Consider the following 15883-nt stretch of genomic DNA (forward strand, 5'->3'; position numbering starts at 1 on the left):
TCACTGCAAACCATCCAAGGAAATGAACTCTGCAGTAGATCCAGCACACCAACGTGAAAGCATTCTATGTTATCAGGAAGTTCATTTTGGAAAGATGTGGTGAAAATGCCTGCAGCTAGAGGTGTCTGAAATATTTACTCAAAAAAGGCCTCAGGACAGACCTCAGAACTTCCAGAGATTAAATCTCCTAGTTATCTTTGAAATGAGTCAGTGCTTCCTTAGATTAACAGGAGAAGGATGAAGAGCAGAAAGTGAGAAGATAGTTCGAGAACACAAAGAGAAAATAGTGGAGAATATATGGTTTTTGCTCTCTACTGTGAATATTTGAATTCCGAAAACGTCCCTATGTATTTTACTTTTGACAAATATTTTTGATTTGTACATCAGGATTTTGTAAAAATAAGAATAATTATTCTGTAGCACAAAATCAACTGAAAATTAAGAACTCTTGATTTTTTGGGTACTTTGTTGAGCACATATGCAAACACATTCTTAAAATAAATACAAATTTAAACATAAATATAGCAGCTGTAGGTTGTAGACTATGAAAAACAGTGCCTCACTTGTGTTTCACATGCATAATGATGCTTCTCCTCATATGCATTGTACAGCAGATTAAACATGCAAATAAGCTCTTTAACTTTTTCATTATCTTGTCTCAGTTTTCCTCGTTTTCTGTGTATGTCAGATGTTACAGGCTTTGACTTTGATTAATTATGAGCCAAGCTCTACATTAAAAGCCAGGGGCTGTAAGTGGGGCCAGATAGAAGTAGAGCAGAGGAGGATAGGGTGGGCATGATGGGGAGTGGGGGGGAAGTGGGGTGCGGGACACAGTCAGCCATCACTGTCAGCATCATGGTCTCTAGGTGACAATGGAGGACGCGGTTGGAGGGGACACAGGCGCTTCGGGGGGCTGAACCTCACCCCGTGTACAGGCATAGCACATTGTCTCTGACAGGCTCTTCACACATAGGTCACAAGGGCATGCGGTGTATACAAGTGCAATGCTATCAGGCGGAACTTTTTATTTATATTTGAGAGTCCTAAGTTTGTCTGTATTGAGTACATTTTGGTACAAAACACAATTTTCATTGGAGTGGGGCTTAAAGTTGTATCTATTAAGACGTTTTGACGTAAGACCGTCTGACGCTATTTGATCCAGTGGTGTGTAAATGCTTGCTTTTAGTAATAAGAAAAAATAAATAAATAAATAAAATAAAATGTAATGTTTAGACAAACCTCAAGGTATATAAGCCATACTGCAACAGTTAAAAATAACCAAGAGGTTTGTCTAAATACTTGAGTACCTAAATATCTTAAAATTAAATTGCTCAGGAATTTAAAGCTATTTTGTTTGACTCTTTTTTTTTTTTTTTTTTTTTTACTGCAATAATTTCTAGCACTCCCCTGAGACTGTCAGGAACTGTGTACCTGTGGCTGGTAATTGATAATGCGGCCCAGGCAGCCCTAGCCCTGGTCAGTAGAGCGTGAACCTGCTTGAGAAGGAAAAAGGCTGAAGTGCACCAGGGTGAAGCTCAGCCCTCACGCAGACTGTGTAGCATATAAGAGTGGAAAGCGGGGCTAAAGGTGAGAGCCAGGCAATGCAGATGGAAGCTGATCTATTCTGGGATAGAACAAACACAGCCCATTCATTTGTCTTTAGAGAGATTCGGAGTTGCATACAAGGTGAGGCATGAGCAGAATGCAGAACAAGTGTTAAATAGTTGATGAGCACAGAATTAAAGCAGCTTACCTTTTCCTTAGCTCTAATTGCATGGGGGAGGAACTGCTATTGGCTTTGGTGTTCATAAAGTGGTTTGATTTTCCACATTATAGTGTGTTTACAACGCTTCACGCTGTCCTTTACTGTTTTCTTCATAGTTTTGTACCATAATTCTGTTTCTATAACATCCCAGCCAGCAAAGCCAGGTGTGCCCCATATGGTTTGAAAGTGGGCAGAAAATGTGGGCCCCAATTGGGTTTGTCCACAATTTCTGTGGTGGCCCCACCAGTGTTTGCCCACATTGACTTAAGTGGGGATTCAGTGGGTTAGCTTGCAATGCTAACCAGCCGCTTGGTGGACAGTGGAGCTTGCTAGCTGAAAACAGCGGACCATGCTAGCTTGGTACAGCTAGAGCTCTTTAGCATGCTACAGCGGAGCTCGCTAGCTCGATAAAGCATAGCTCACTAGCATGTTACGGAGGAGCTCACTAGCATGTTACAGTGGAGCTCGTTAGCGTGCTACAGTGGCGCTTAGTACCTCGGTACAGAGGAGCTCACTAGGATTCTACAGAGAAGCTCGCTAGCTCGCTATGGAATAGCTTGCTATCATGCTACAGCTGAGCTTGCTATCTTGCTACATAAGAGCTTTCTAGCATGCTACTGTGGAGCTCGCTAGCATGCTACAGTTGAGCTCGCTAGGTTGCTACAGAAGAGGTCCCTAGCATGCTTCAATGGAGCTTGCTTCAGTGTAGCTCGCCAGCATGCTGCTATGGTGCACACTACCTCGATACAGAGGAGCTCACTAGGATGCTACAGAGAAGCTCGCTAGCTTGCTATAGTAGAGCTTGATAGCATGATACAATGGAACTTGCTAGCATGCCGCAATGGAGCTTGCTTCAGCATAGCTCACTGGAATGCTGCAGTGGAGCATGCTAGCATGCTTGCTAGCATGCTACAGCGGAGCTCGTAAGCATGCTACAGAAAAATTCACAAGCTTGCAACAGAGGAACTCTTTAGCATCCTATAGGAGCCTGTTAGCATGCTGCGATGGAGCTTGCTTTAGACTAGCTCGCTACAATGCTACAATGGAGCTCGCTAGCATGCTATGTTGTCCACCGGGCAGCTGGCTAGCGTAGCAAGCCAACCCACTTAAGTCAACATGGACAAACACAGATTTGTCCACCACAGAAACTGTGGAAAGCAGACAACCTGAAAATGACCTTAACAGTAGTGCTGGGCGGATCAATCCAAACCATTGATAGTATCGATCTTAAGTTGGTATCGGATAGTTACTGAACCGCAGATATCGATATTTCCGCCCTTTTTTGTAACTTTTCTTTATCTGCAAAAAAGACCTACACCACCCTCAGCAGGCCTATGAGATCTCAGCAGAAGCAAAGAAAGAGCATGCATGCATGGTTCATTCTATTTAAAAAAGAGAAACTTACAAAAAAACGGAAAACATTGAGGTTCCTGGCAGATTCACCGCACTTAAGAAAAATATCAATATTGGGATTGGTGATATTGAGCGGTATTGTATCAGTATTGTATAGATACCTGAATACTTAGTATCGCCCAGCCCTGCTCAAGAGTTTCTTTGTAAAAAAAAAAAGCTGGTATTAATTAAAATAAATTCTGTAAATTATTGTGAAGTTTTCTTTCTAAAAAATATTTTCCTGTCACATTCAATTGTTTGGGTAACATCAGGGATTACTCTTTAATTAGAAAGTCAAAGTTACTGTGCATCTTCACTGTCAGGGTTTTTGCTTGTTGCTTGTAGTTTGGTTAAAAAAGGTTGTACCTGAGTTTCATGCAAATGAGATACAGCCAATGTGTCACCCAGTCCCTCCAAATGCAGCATGGACCTGCAAAAAGCATTGCAGGGATGTTTATGCTGGCAATGCATATCATTATAGTCTATAAACGACAGCCTGAAAGCAGATTGAATTAAAAACCAATGCTTACTGGCATAGACTCTTGCTAATTGCTCAGATTAGGTTATCATCCTTAAATTTTTGCAAGTGCTGGCTCGGCTATATTTTCTGTGCAGTAACATTATCTAGTTTTATGCAGTTGTCTTCAGGCGGACTTTGAAATGTAACTCTGTAGTGATATTAGACACTATTATAGTTTATTATCTGCATCTTTAAATAGTGCTTACTTTTCCTTAAATGAAAGTTTCTCTCTAAAGTTAACCAGTGCTTGCTCATCATGCAGTATTGCAGCAAAAACCTTTTCATTTAAACAAACTTTAATCAAAATACAGATCAATATATTTTTTGGATATTCGTTAATAATATGGAGTGAATTGGCTTATATTGAAGTGGAATGCTTTTGAGTGAATTACAGCAATTGTTAATTGTTCTGGGAGGGTTACATATGACGGCGATTGTGCAGAGTGACTTCCGATAATATATTATGTCAATGGTTTAGAACAGCAAAGCTGACGGCTGAACGCTGTTTAAAGCAATTTTAAGTAAATAATAAAAGGTAACCTAACTAATTGTAACCTAAATTTATACAATATTTATTTTATAACTGTCCTACCTGGTTGCATTTGTTTTACCCTCTTAGATCAAATGTGAGTAGTCCTGCCTGCTGAAACTCCACAGTTGACCCATAGAAATAAAATTAGAAATTGCTCAAATTTTTCAAAAACTTTGTGCACTTTTGAACTTTTCAGTTACAGACACCATTCCATTTTAAAATGTTCAGCAACCACAGGGTTTTTAGATTATTTTGGCATTTAGCTTTTTATTTTAAACAACATCCTAGCTGTTTTTGGCTAATTTAGAAATGCTTTCAGGTTTTAAGAAAATTTGTACTCAAGTAAAAATTCTAGCATTATGCTAGCTGTCTTTTTTCTTTTAGCAAATTTAGACATGCTTCCAGTTTTTTGGCCAGTTTTTTGGAGTTTAGCTAACATTTTAGCCATATGCTAGCTGTTTTTGACTCATTTAGGCATTTTTCCAGTTTTTTGCTAATTTTGGAGTTAAACTAACATTTAAGGTTTATGCTAGCTGTTTTTGGCTAATTTAGACATGTTTCCTTTTTTTGTTTGCCTAATTTGGAGTTTAGCTAACATTTTAGCATTAAGATAGCTGTTTTTTGCTAATTTAGACATGTTTAGACAAACTTGGAGTTAAGCAAAAATCCTAGCCTTATGCTAACTGTTTTTGGCTCATTTAGACATGTTTCCAGTTTTTTGGCTAGTTTGGAAGTAAACTAAATTTTTAGTATTATGCTAGCTGTTTTTGGCTAATTTATACATGTTTCCAGTTTTTTGCCAAATTTGGCATTTAGCTAAATTTTTAGCAAGCTTTCAGCTTCAGCATTTTCAGCTCACTTCTCTGGTGTCTTGAGTGGCCAGATTCAGCTTACAGCATTCACACTTGCATTATCGCAGGTACTACATACTGTATATCTAGTTCAAATTTGTATTTTGAATTGTGAACGATCTAAGACAGGAAATTAAAATACAGTTCAGCAAGACATTCTTAAATTTAATATTGTACATTTTTCTGTTTAAATTGGTAATGTTGTCTTTTATTATTTACATAAACTTGTGTTAAACAGCGTTCAGTTGTCAGCTTTGGTGTTCTTAACCCGTAAACTGGAAGTCACTATTTGCATTTTCGGCCCGGTCGCCATTTTGTCTGATGTCACCGTGAAAAGAGTCTCCTGTGTGGCCATGTCAGTTTTAAACTGGCGTTTTTTAATTAACTGAATATATTTAAATATATTCTTGTATTCATGGAAATTTCAATGAACATTGTATGTGTGGTGGGCTGAAAAATGATTGTCACAATCTCTAAACGTATTTGAAAATCAATGACATGCTGATACGAGATGCATTATCGAGTATTTGCTGTCATCGGAGTTACAGGAAAGTCTATGATGAAGTGGGTGTCTCATAGTTGGCTTGACGCATGACTGTGTAACAACTTGATTATGCAGAAAAAAATCAATATGGCTCTTAAAGCACCAATTTCTAAGCCAAGATGTGGGACCAGACAAGATGGCAAGTTCCAGACTTTACTGCATGTCTAATCCAATGTCTCACTGAATATGTTGGAGCGCATCAACGGAGTTTCACGACTTCAATCTGGTTAGGGATCTGTTAGGGATAGCAAAGCAGATACACATCACTGATTGATTGTGTTTTACTATACGGACCAAATATTTACAATCATCGTCAATAACTGATTCCATTCTTTTTTTCCCCCTCCAGCACCATCAATTGTTCCCATCATGCACCAGATCAGCTCCACCATGAACAGCTTCACACTCTCATGGCCTCAACCAGAACAGCCCAATGGCATCATCCTTGATTACGAGCTACGTTACTATGAAAAGGTAAGCTGTGCGCCTCTCTGCAGGTAACTTTCCTTGGCAAGCTGCACCAAAACCCCTCTGTGTCTATAGGATCTCCTGCATATCTGCGAGTCCCCCCCTAATATGTCTCGTCCCCGTCTTCCCTCCTTCTCTCCCACTGTTCTTTGGTTTCTGCTGCTGATGAAGTGAATAGCTTGACCTCTGCTCCAGGCCCACTTTACACAGTGCAGTAACCCTGCCCCACTGTGAAAATGCATTGCATCTGGAGGGAGTCACATCGACCCGTATCCACACACACAATACATCTGCTTTATTAAGTTGCCAGCCCTACCCCTCAGTGACTATGGCGCTCCAATATTGACCTGTAGGCTTTTCCCAAGGCCTTGGACATAATGATACAGGGAGATTGGAGACTCGAGTTCTTTGTTTGGGCCCCTTGCTTATCCTCAGAGAGCCAATCGATTGGTTTGGACCACTTTTTTTTCTAGTCTTTGTCATTGTTAAACTCCTTGGATATTTGGTCTGTCTTCACTTTATTTTTGCTATCTAATTAAAAGAAGATGAGGTTATTATTATTATTCTATCATAACTCTGCTGGAAATTCAAAGGCAACATCATTTTGTCAAATTAGTCATTCTTTCAAGTGAAAAGCAATCATTTAAAAATAACATTTATTGTGTTTGGGATTAGCTCAATTGCCTTTTTTATTGATGATGCATCATGAGCTTCCATGAATATGAAACCCTTACACTTATCTCCCAAACAGCTTAGTGTTATTAATATAACTACAGTACCAATTAGCACATGAATATCAATGAAGACTAATCCTACCAATGTTTATGTAGGACATTTTTATATACACAGGTACAGAATAAAATCACAAATTAGTGAATTATCCTTCATCAAGCTGCTAATTGCAATTGACTCATTTGTGTAATGCAGGCGTTCTTCATGGCTTACCTATGATTAAAGATGGCTTCTCGTACGCATTCCCCATATGTTTCTGTCAGCTGAATGTCTTATCTACCATGAAAAAGCTCAACCATGTGAGAGTGAGTAAGACACACGAGGGGAGTCAGAGTGATTGCTTTGTGACACACTGGGCTGCCGAGATTAGATTTCCCCTACGGTGGTCCTCTTTTGACACACTGTATTTTTGATCTGACAAGACCCTTTAAAGGTTTTGAGGAGAGTTTCTTCAACTTGCTATTTTTGTCCAAGATCTACAGTAGGTGATTTTTTTTCTTTTTCCCTGATTAAAATTATTGCTGGTTCATTTCGAATCAGTTAAGCAGGGCTGGATTGACAAAATTGATTAATTGATTTAAGCTTAACAAATCAATAATCAATTCATAAAAATATAGATCGATTTAGCACATAAAGCTAAAGTCTGCTAGCTTGGTGCTAGTGTTTAATGGAATTTCCCATAGGACGGCTAATGCTAACGCTCAGTCGATCTAAACATACAGTGCTGACTAAATTAACATTTTTATAAACTTACAGGCATGAATTTTCCAAACTCTTTGAAGTAACCATTTGTGGTCTAAAACATCGTTTTTTGCTCGTACTTTCTTCTTCTTCTGGAATAAGGTGTAATGCTGTAGCGCGATCGCCACCTAGTGGCCAAACTGAAGCAGAACAATGTTTACAATGTTAATCATCTGAACATTTTTGTTAGAACTTCTCTTTCTGAGAAACCACGTAATACTGTATGCTACTAATAATGTCATCATTTTACTAATACATTTGACAATATGTGAACTGTATAACATTTTTATTGAATTGAGTGGATCAAAAGAATTGAAAATAAAAAATCGGAATGAAATCACTCCAGGTGATATCGAATCAAATCGTTTCTGGAAATGATTATCGATACCCAGCCTTAGTTTAAACCAAACTTTCATTTTTGGGGTATTGTGTGCTTTTCTGACAAATGTGAAAGATATCCTGAACTCTAGTGCAGAAGAAACAAGCAAACTTGGATCTGCATAAACATGGTGGTCTGGGTTTACAAGTTAACCATTATGTGGTTTATCTGTAGTGTGAAGTTCAAAATGGTTCAAGCAGAAAATTAGATTAATGGTTCACAGCAAAACTCCCCCAAAAGATTAAATTTGCCTCATAGGTAAATTTAAAAAGTCAATATACACTATAAATCAAGTTGAAAAAATAAAAAATAAAAAAGACTATATGAGAACATGACCTTGTGTGACGTCTCCTAAAGAAAATTACTTGGTTCTGGCTCCAACCAAATGACGTCAATTCAGTCACCATTTTTACAATAAAGACACCGCCATATTGGAGCCAGGTGTCATCAGTAAGTGGTGATTGAGTCTCCATGGCAACCACTCACGATAATCAGGAGCGAGCTTGTTGGAAGTGCACACCGTCACCACATGAAAGCGGGTATCAGAGCAAGAATGGTTGTTTTTTTTTTTTTGCAGCAGACACACTAAAGGCACTTTAGAGTGGTACTTAACAAAAATGTGGAAATGAACCAATAAAATTGTATTGAATTGTCAAAAGTTTATTGAATGGTTCAGTTTTATATTGAATATTTTTACATCCCCACTTATAACCATACAAAATACATATTTAACCACTAAGTGTTGATACACACCTTTAGATTTCAACACTTGTATGTCAACAATGCACTTTAAAAAATAAAAGAAAAAAAAACAAATTCTTTTTTCTTATTTATTCCCATCCCTTAAGTATCTATAACTTAACTACGGTGTGACTGTTGATAACTTAACATACATATATCAAAGTACTAGTGCCCTAAATACATTTTACACAATAACACCTTTCTTCTATTTTCCTTAAATAGTTTTTAATATAAAAAAAAACATGCAAAAATGTAAAGTTTTTGTCTTCATAAACTTGTTTGAAAGTGTCTCCAATTAATCATTCTAAGGCATTTTCTATTTAGCTTTTCAAGTAAAAAATGTGCAAAGGCAAAGCTGATCTCTGGAAAAAAAATCTTAAAGTAATATTTTTTTTTATTCTTTCAATTCTTGTAATCTTGTGTAATGACAAATTCTTTGGCTATTTCACCTATAACCCACTGAATCATTCTGAGTGCTGATTGATGTTTCCTCGGCTGACTTCTTTTCACCATTCTTCCCACCTTTTTATTATGGACTAATCGGTTCCAGGACCCTGTCAATTGGGTTGAAGGATTAAATGAGTTAAAGGTCTTCTGGAAAAAAATGTACAACCTGATGCTCTTTCTTACTCCTTTTATCTCTGGCTCTTTTTTCATCTGGTTCTTTCAAAATTTGGGGAGGATGGAAATAACTCACCATAGCAGAGGTCAGGCCCCCTATTAAGACTGGAGCAGAGCAGCCACAAGCTCTGGTTACTGATGCTACCCGTGGTGTCAGAGAAAAAGACGTGTTTGTATGTGTTTTTCTGCAGGTGCCCTCATGCTTTATACAGTATGTCACGTTACAGGGTGAATTTTTTAAAAGAAATTCAGGTTTTTGAGCTTGTCACCATGATCTGCAGCATATTGACCCTAACACCATCTGCAGGTTTGGCAGTTTGAAATCATCATGGGGCTTCACATACTGGACAGTTAGCAATATCTCAGCTCTCAGAGGATGAGCCAGTTTTTTTTTTTTTGTTCCTCTCACCAGCCTAGAGTCGGATATAACACTTTAGCCGATGCGTGTAAATGAGCTGAGTTCAGATCTCAGCGATATTTGCATTAATCATATAGGAAAGTAGCTGTGAAGAACAAGAACATAAAAAAAAAAACTCACCAGTTTCCCTTTGTGTGCATGTGTGTATGTGCTATTCGCTTGCGTGCAAATGTGTTTGAGACTGTGAAGAGGACACATGGTATCCCACCATGCTTGTCTTCATGCCAAGTGGCCATGCTGTCCGATTTGGGTGGTTGGCATTTTTTGAAAAACAGCCACACAAACATTGTCCACACATGCAGACACACATCAAGTAAAAGCAGCACAATTTGTCTTTCCTAAAATCTAAAATGAAATATATTTTTATGCACCGTACTATTGTGTCTCAGCAGCCTTTGTTTTAACATAACAGCTGTCATATTATGTGAAAAATCTACAGAAATGTGATATAACTACAGGCTCCTTGCCAACTTTAAGATTTGCCAAATAGCTAAATGTTTTACTAGTAACATAAAATGCTGAATTCCAACCTTTGGGTTAAGATAAATTAGACACTAACAAAATCAAATGTTAATTTGATTATATTATTGCATTTGGGTTATTTTAACGGCTTGATAAAAAGGCACCAATAAGAGTCACATTTTGCTAAACCTTCCACCAAATGTAAATCCATAATACACATGAAGAAAATGAAAAACCATATCGACTAAAAAAAAAAGATTCATTATGACTCCAGTTAAATACATCTAAAGTAATTACAACATAGTTTTAAATAGAAGTTAGTCAAATAAGTTATTTAACTACTTATTAGGTAGCTCAGAAAAAAAAAAAAACAATAAATCCCTCATTATTCTCATTTGTTCATCCATTTATTGTGAAATGGTGGTGCGAGCTAATTGATTGATTGATTGATTGAGTGATTGATTGATTTGGTTTATTTTAAGTATAAATTGTGAACAATATTTCAAACTCATTATAGAAATGAAATACTTTGATTCGAAACTGAAAACAAAAACACACTTATGTCACATTTGATGAATTAAATATCATAAATATCAACTAAAGCCAAGTAGAGTTTGATTGGTTGCCTTAAAAAGAAGTGGGAATAAGCATTTTTATATAATCCACCCCTATTTTGTTACTTCATTTTACAGTTTTCTATAGTTATGTAATCCGGTTCTGATCAGATCAAATGCAAGTCTAATAAGAAAAAAAAAAAAAAACTACGCCTTTCAATGTTAACGCACGCGATTAATCAAAAAGAATTAACGCGTTAATATTCATTAAAGCTAATTAATTACACCTCATGAAGAAACAGTCTTTCGTGTCAGATTAGTTGATCCATGGTCTGGTCCGTTGTCATGGTAACACGACAACGCGTTGCTGAGCCTCGACTGCAAAGTAAAGCGATACATAAGATGATTAACACAATAGGTTAAATAAAGCATCAGCTTAGAGAGAAATTTCCCCTTTTGCTGCTTGTTTTTTTGTCCAGGAGATTAAGAATTTTTTCCTGTGCAGTGATGTTGAACATTTGGGCTGTGTGACCGGAACTTTTTTTTTTTTTTTTTTTTGGAGAAATGCTGCAGACGTAAAAGTCTTTAGAGTTCGGCTGATTTTACTCTTCATGTGTTTTGCACACGCAATTTACACTTGATAAATTAAATAAAATCTAAAAAAAATGAACAAAAAAAGTTTTCTCTGGCCTGTTTTTGTCCAAAAGCTGCTTATTGTCCTATAAAATGTACCTAGTAAAAGTGATTAATAGCGATTAATTACAACACAAAAGTGAGATTTATATGAGTAAATGTTTAATCGATTGACCGCACTAAATGAAAATAAACATTCAAAAATAAAAGTTCTGAAAGTACAGTTTTGTGTGTGATTTCATATTGTTATTATTCACAGAAAATACGTGTTTGGCAAATACTATAACTAAGAAAAAAATTTGATTAATTTTTTTTTAGTTTGCCAATAATTATTAAAATTTTTTTAATCGATTCCTGGCACTAAAAAACAAACAAACGTACAGTTCTTGTATAGTACACGGGGGTTGTTCTTGCACCTTTTGGCCCACTACTTCCTTTTTTCTACAACCGCTGTGCAAACTCTACTTTGCTAAATCAAAGTAATATCGTTAATAAAGGGACAAAATGCAACAGTACAAAAGAGGCAACTAGCAGAGTTGTTTAGGCCCACTTCCACATGACATACACACACAAAAAAACAAACACACTAAAGAAAAGGGACCGCACTTAGAAACTGCAGGATTAGCACAACCCTTCTGAAGTAAATCCAACTAGAATACCCATCATGTAAATGAAAACCAGTCTGTAATTTTACTGTATGTCCAGGCTTCTAACTTCCCCACAGCGCTTCCTGTCTGTCACCCCTGGCATTACTTGTGATTGGCTGTTCTACCATCTGCCTTTCCACCTGCAGCTCTGTTTAGATTTAGCGAGTTGGGGTGTGGTCGTCCTAATCCCCATTTGACTTGCAGCAGGAGAGGACCTCTCCTAGCTGGAAGTCCCTCCTGGCATGGACGTTCATTGGCTATCTCCAAATTTGCTGAAATGCTTATTGCCAGCTCATTTTTAAGTAGCAGATGTGTGTGTGAGTGTGTGTGTGTCAGATAATACCCTTTTGACAGGCGTCGTGAAGGGGCCACTTCTAGCTATTGCTCCCCAAAGGGAAGCGGAGCCGCTGGCGGTTTGCCATCTGTCTGCTCACCTGTCTTCCATTCAAATGCAACAGATGGGATGGTGGTTTTTTTAGAAGGAAAATGTAGGAATAGGCAAATCTTGACCTCAAGAGCTTTATGTGCACCCATCCGTAGCTCGGACTAGTGTCTCCAGGGGGGCTTCTTCGAGCACCGCTTTCCAGCATACTGATAAAGTTACTGTGAACTCTGAGGTATGGTTTAGAATAACGGAAACAAACAAAAAGACATGATTAAAGTTCCCCTATGACAATCAAAAACATTACCAGTAGTGTTTTAATTATGATCATAAAGGTTTTCACCAAAATCCCACAATCTAAATGTCTTAAAAAGCCATTTTTTATGTTGATCTGAGGCCTCTGTTTCCAAAATCTCCTCTGAGGGGGCGTGGCTTGAATGTATGGCAAGCCAAAGAGATCAAAAATCACCAGGTAAAGTGGGCGCGACAGTACAGATAATTTATTATTTTACATATTTAAACAGTTAAAACAATTCATACCAAAAGTTACTTTTAACTGTTTTATTTATGATTTAATTTGGACAGTAGGCGGGTGGGACGAGAACATTTGTATTTTAAGGGGAACTCCAGATTGATGTGGTATTTTCAGCACTATTTTTAAGCAGTCAGTTTTTGTAGATTTGTTCTCAAGACACATAAATGTAACCAGAAACTACACACTTTAACATTTTGTTTGTGTTCAAAGTTTAAATATGTTTTTTTCTTAATAAATTGGCTTTTTTATTGATCCAAAAAATGATCCAAACTGTGACCCTAAAACCCTTACTCGATCCGAACCGTGAGTTTTGTGATCCGTTACACCCCTACTTAATACATGTGTTTTCTTTCAAAATACCACATAAGATACAAACAAAACTCTACTAGATGCTCCCACATGCTCAACTCAAACATTTGTCTTCATCAAGTCCTGAGTGTCCAATAAGAGTTAATGTGATTGCACGCGTCGTTATGCGTGTGAGAGTCTGTGTGGGGGAAGATTTCATAGCTGCATTTACCTCGTTTGCTCAATGACGGAGCAACCGGAATGATTCAATTACGCCAATCAGATTGGATAATGATTTCGGTGTGGGCCGCTGTTTCTTATCGCTTCCTGCTATCGTCAACCCGGGCCACACATGTTCTATTCACACTTTTTTCAACTTTGTTTTGCTTAATCTACTTGAAGATGTGCTAGTTTTACAAAAAAAATCCCGAACATGTTTCCACTGCATTAGTGTAAATGCGGTCGTGTTTGTCAGGATCTAACCATGTGCTGCAGCTGCGGGTGTTATGTGGGTGCAGCTCTATTTTCTCGCTGCCACATTCACTCCACGTCACTGGAAAGTGATGACCTGTTGTTACTGTGGCAGATCCTGTACCTTCATCAAATCCACACAAAAACACACCACCTTACAGACTCTATTAGACATTAGACATACCATTATTTAGACTGTGTAATGCTGTATGCATGAAGCTATTGAAGATTCATAAACATGAATATTTTAGTGGATTATTAAATCGTTTTCCAAATATATGCACACAGATATATATCTTTTGTGGTGCATTAATTAAATATTTTCTATTATGTCTAGTTTATAAAAACCACTATGCCTATTTAAAAAAAAAAATCTGGATTATAGATTTAGGTGTGTTTTTCTGGCTTCATTCAAACTTTATCAAAAAATTTGATACATTTGAGATTCTTCAAGTCTTTTCTGCAGACATTTTCACTTCCTAATGCGTTTACAACTTTTTCTTTCAGGATCATGCTGAGATTAACTCCACCATCCTTCGCAGCCAAACTAACACTGCACGTGTGGAGGGCCTGCGGCCGGGTACCGTCTATGTGGTACAGGTGCGAGCGCGGACTGTGGCTGGCTTTGGCAGATACAGCAGCAAGATGTGCTTCCAAACCCTCACAGATGGTAAGGATTGCAGAGCCAGGACCAACAGCTCCCTGCCTGTTTCTCTCTGTCCTTCTCTGTCTTTTTTTTTTTTTTTTTACTCACACATTCAGACGCTCCTCTCTTTTCCTTCAGCTCAATTTTACTCATTGGATTTGTTGTCGTAATATCGTTGGTGGGTGAAACAGAGGAGAAACGCAATGTTTGATTGCACTTCTATTTCAACAGCAAAATTAATTTCCTCCACGGTCAGGTTTGAGTGTGTGTGGGTGCCTTGAATATGTGGAACCCCGAGTGTCTTTTGTAAGCTAATTGGTTTTTCACCCAGCCCTTCTGTTGCTAGAGAGCTGTCCCAGATACATAGCTGTGATTAGTAGTTGATGAGATTATTTTTTTTTTTTTTTTTTTTTTTCATGGATGGCATGGGATTGTTGGCAAGGGAAGAGCCCGGAACACCTGGAAAACTGGCAAGGATGTGCAGCTATTTTCATAAGTGCGTGTGCAAGGAAGTGTGGGAGCAAGGTGTTGGGACAAGTGTCGCGTCACTTTTTCAAAGATTTAGTGGAAAATGAAGAAAAAAAAAGCCTGCAACTACTAACACTGCATGATGCAGTGTGAATGCATTTAACATCCTAATGGGAGTGTCTAACACTCACTTTCTGAATGGCTGCGTTAGGATGTCTTTATGGTGAGAGGAGTGGCGTCTCCACATTGCATTACTGTGTGAATGCTTAGTACGCATTCACACTAGACTGATTCTCCTGCTCCTTTCTGTACATTTTTTGGCATGTAAAAACTCAATCATACTTACAGCGAGCCACTCAGGTCGTTCAGGACATTACTACTACTTCTATTTTTGGAATTCATAAACTTAAGAGTTTTTGAAATATTTTGCTCAATATGAATGAGGATGAAATAAATACGAAAATTGTCAGATTAAGTCGATTCGCAGCACGCCTTTAAATATATTCATATGTTTTCATCTTTTGTAGTCATTTTCAAAAGAAAATAATATTTTAGCAACATGCTAACATTTTTGGCTAACATGTTTTCTACTGTGTTTTTTCAGGCTAAGTTAGAGTTTAGCTTCTCTCTTAGCAACAGGCTAACGTTTTTGACTAATATAGTTTACTGAGGAATTTTTGGCTATTTTGCAGTTAAGCTAATATTTTAGCAACATGTTAACGTTTTTGACCAACATGCTAACATTTTTGACTGATTTTGTTAACTGAGGAATTTTATACTATTTTGGAGTTTAGCTAATATTTTAGCAACATGCTAACGTTTTTTTTACTAATTTAGTTTACTGAGGACTTTTTGGCTAATTTGGAGTTTAGCTAATATTTTAGCAACAGGCTAACGTTTTTGACCACCATGTTAACGTTTTTGACCAACATGTTAACGTTTTTGACTAATTTAGTTGACTGAGGAATTTTATACTATTTTGGAGTTAAGCTAATATTTTAGCAACATGTTAACGTTTTTGACCAACATGCTAACATTTTTGACTGATTTTGTTAACTGAGGAATTTTTGGCTATTTTGGAGTTTAGCTAATA

General features: G+C 37.4%; 1 protein-coding gene across 2 annotated transcripts in view; it reads left to right on the forward strand.

Moving 5' to 3' along the window:
* LOC112147554 (ephrin type-B receptor 1-B) overlaps positions 1 to 15883 on the forward strand; it is a 211823-nt gene that overhangs the window by 148992 nt on the left and 46948 nt on the right. For both annotated transcript variants that reach the window (XM_024274054.2, XM_024274055.2), the window contains exons 6-7: positions 5954 to 6078; positions 14184 to 14346. In XM_024274054.2, the coding sequence (XP_024129822.1) occupies positions 5954 to 6078; positions 14184 to 14346 (288 nt within the window). The remainder of the gene's footprint in view (positions 1 to 5953; positions 6079 to 14183; positions 14347 to 15883) is intronic.

The sequence above is a fragment of the Oryzias melastigma genome, linkage group LG17 (assembly GCF_002922805.2).
Source record: "Oryzias melastigma strain HK-1 linkage group LG17, ASM292280v2, whole genome shotgun sequence".
NCBI lineage: Eukaryota > Metazoa > Chordata > Actinopteri > Beloniformes > Adrianichthyidae > Oryzias > Oryzias melastigma.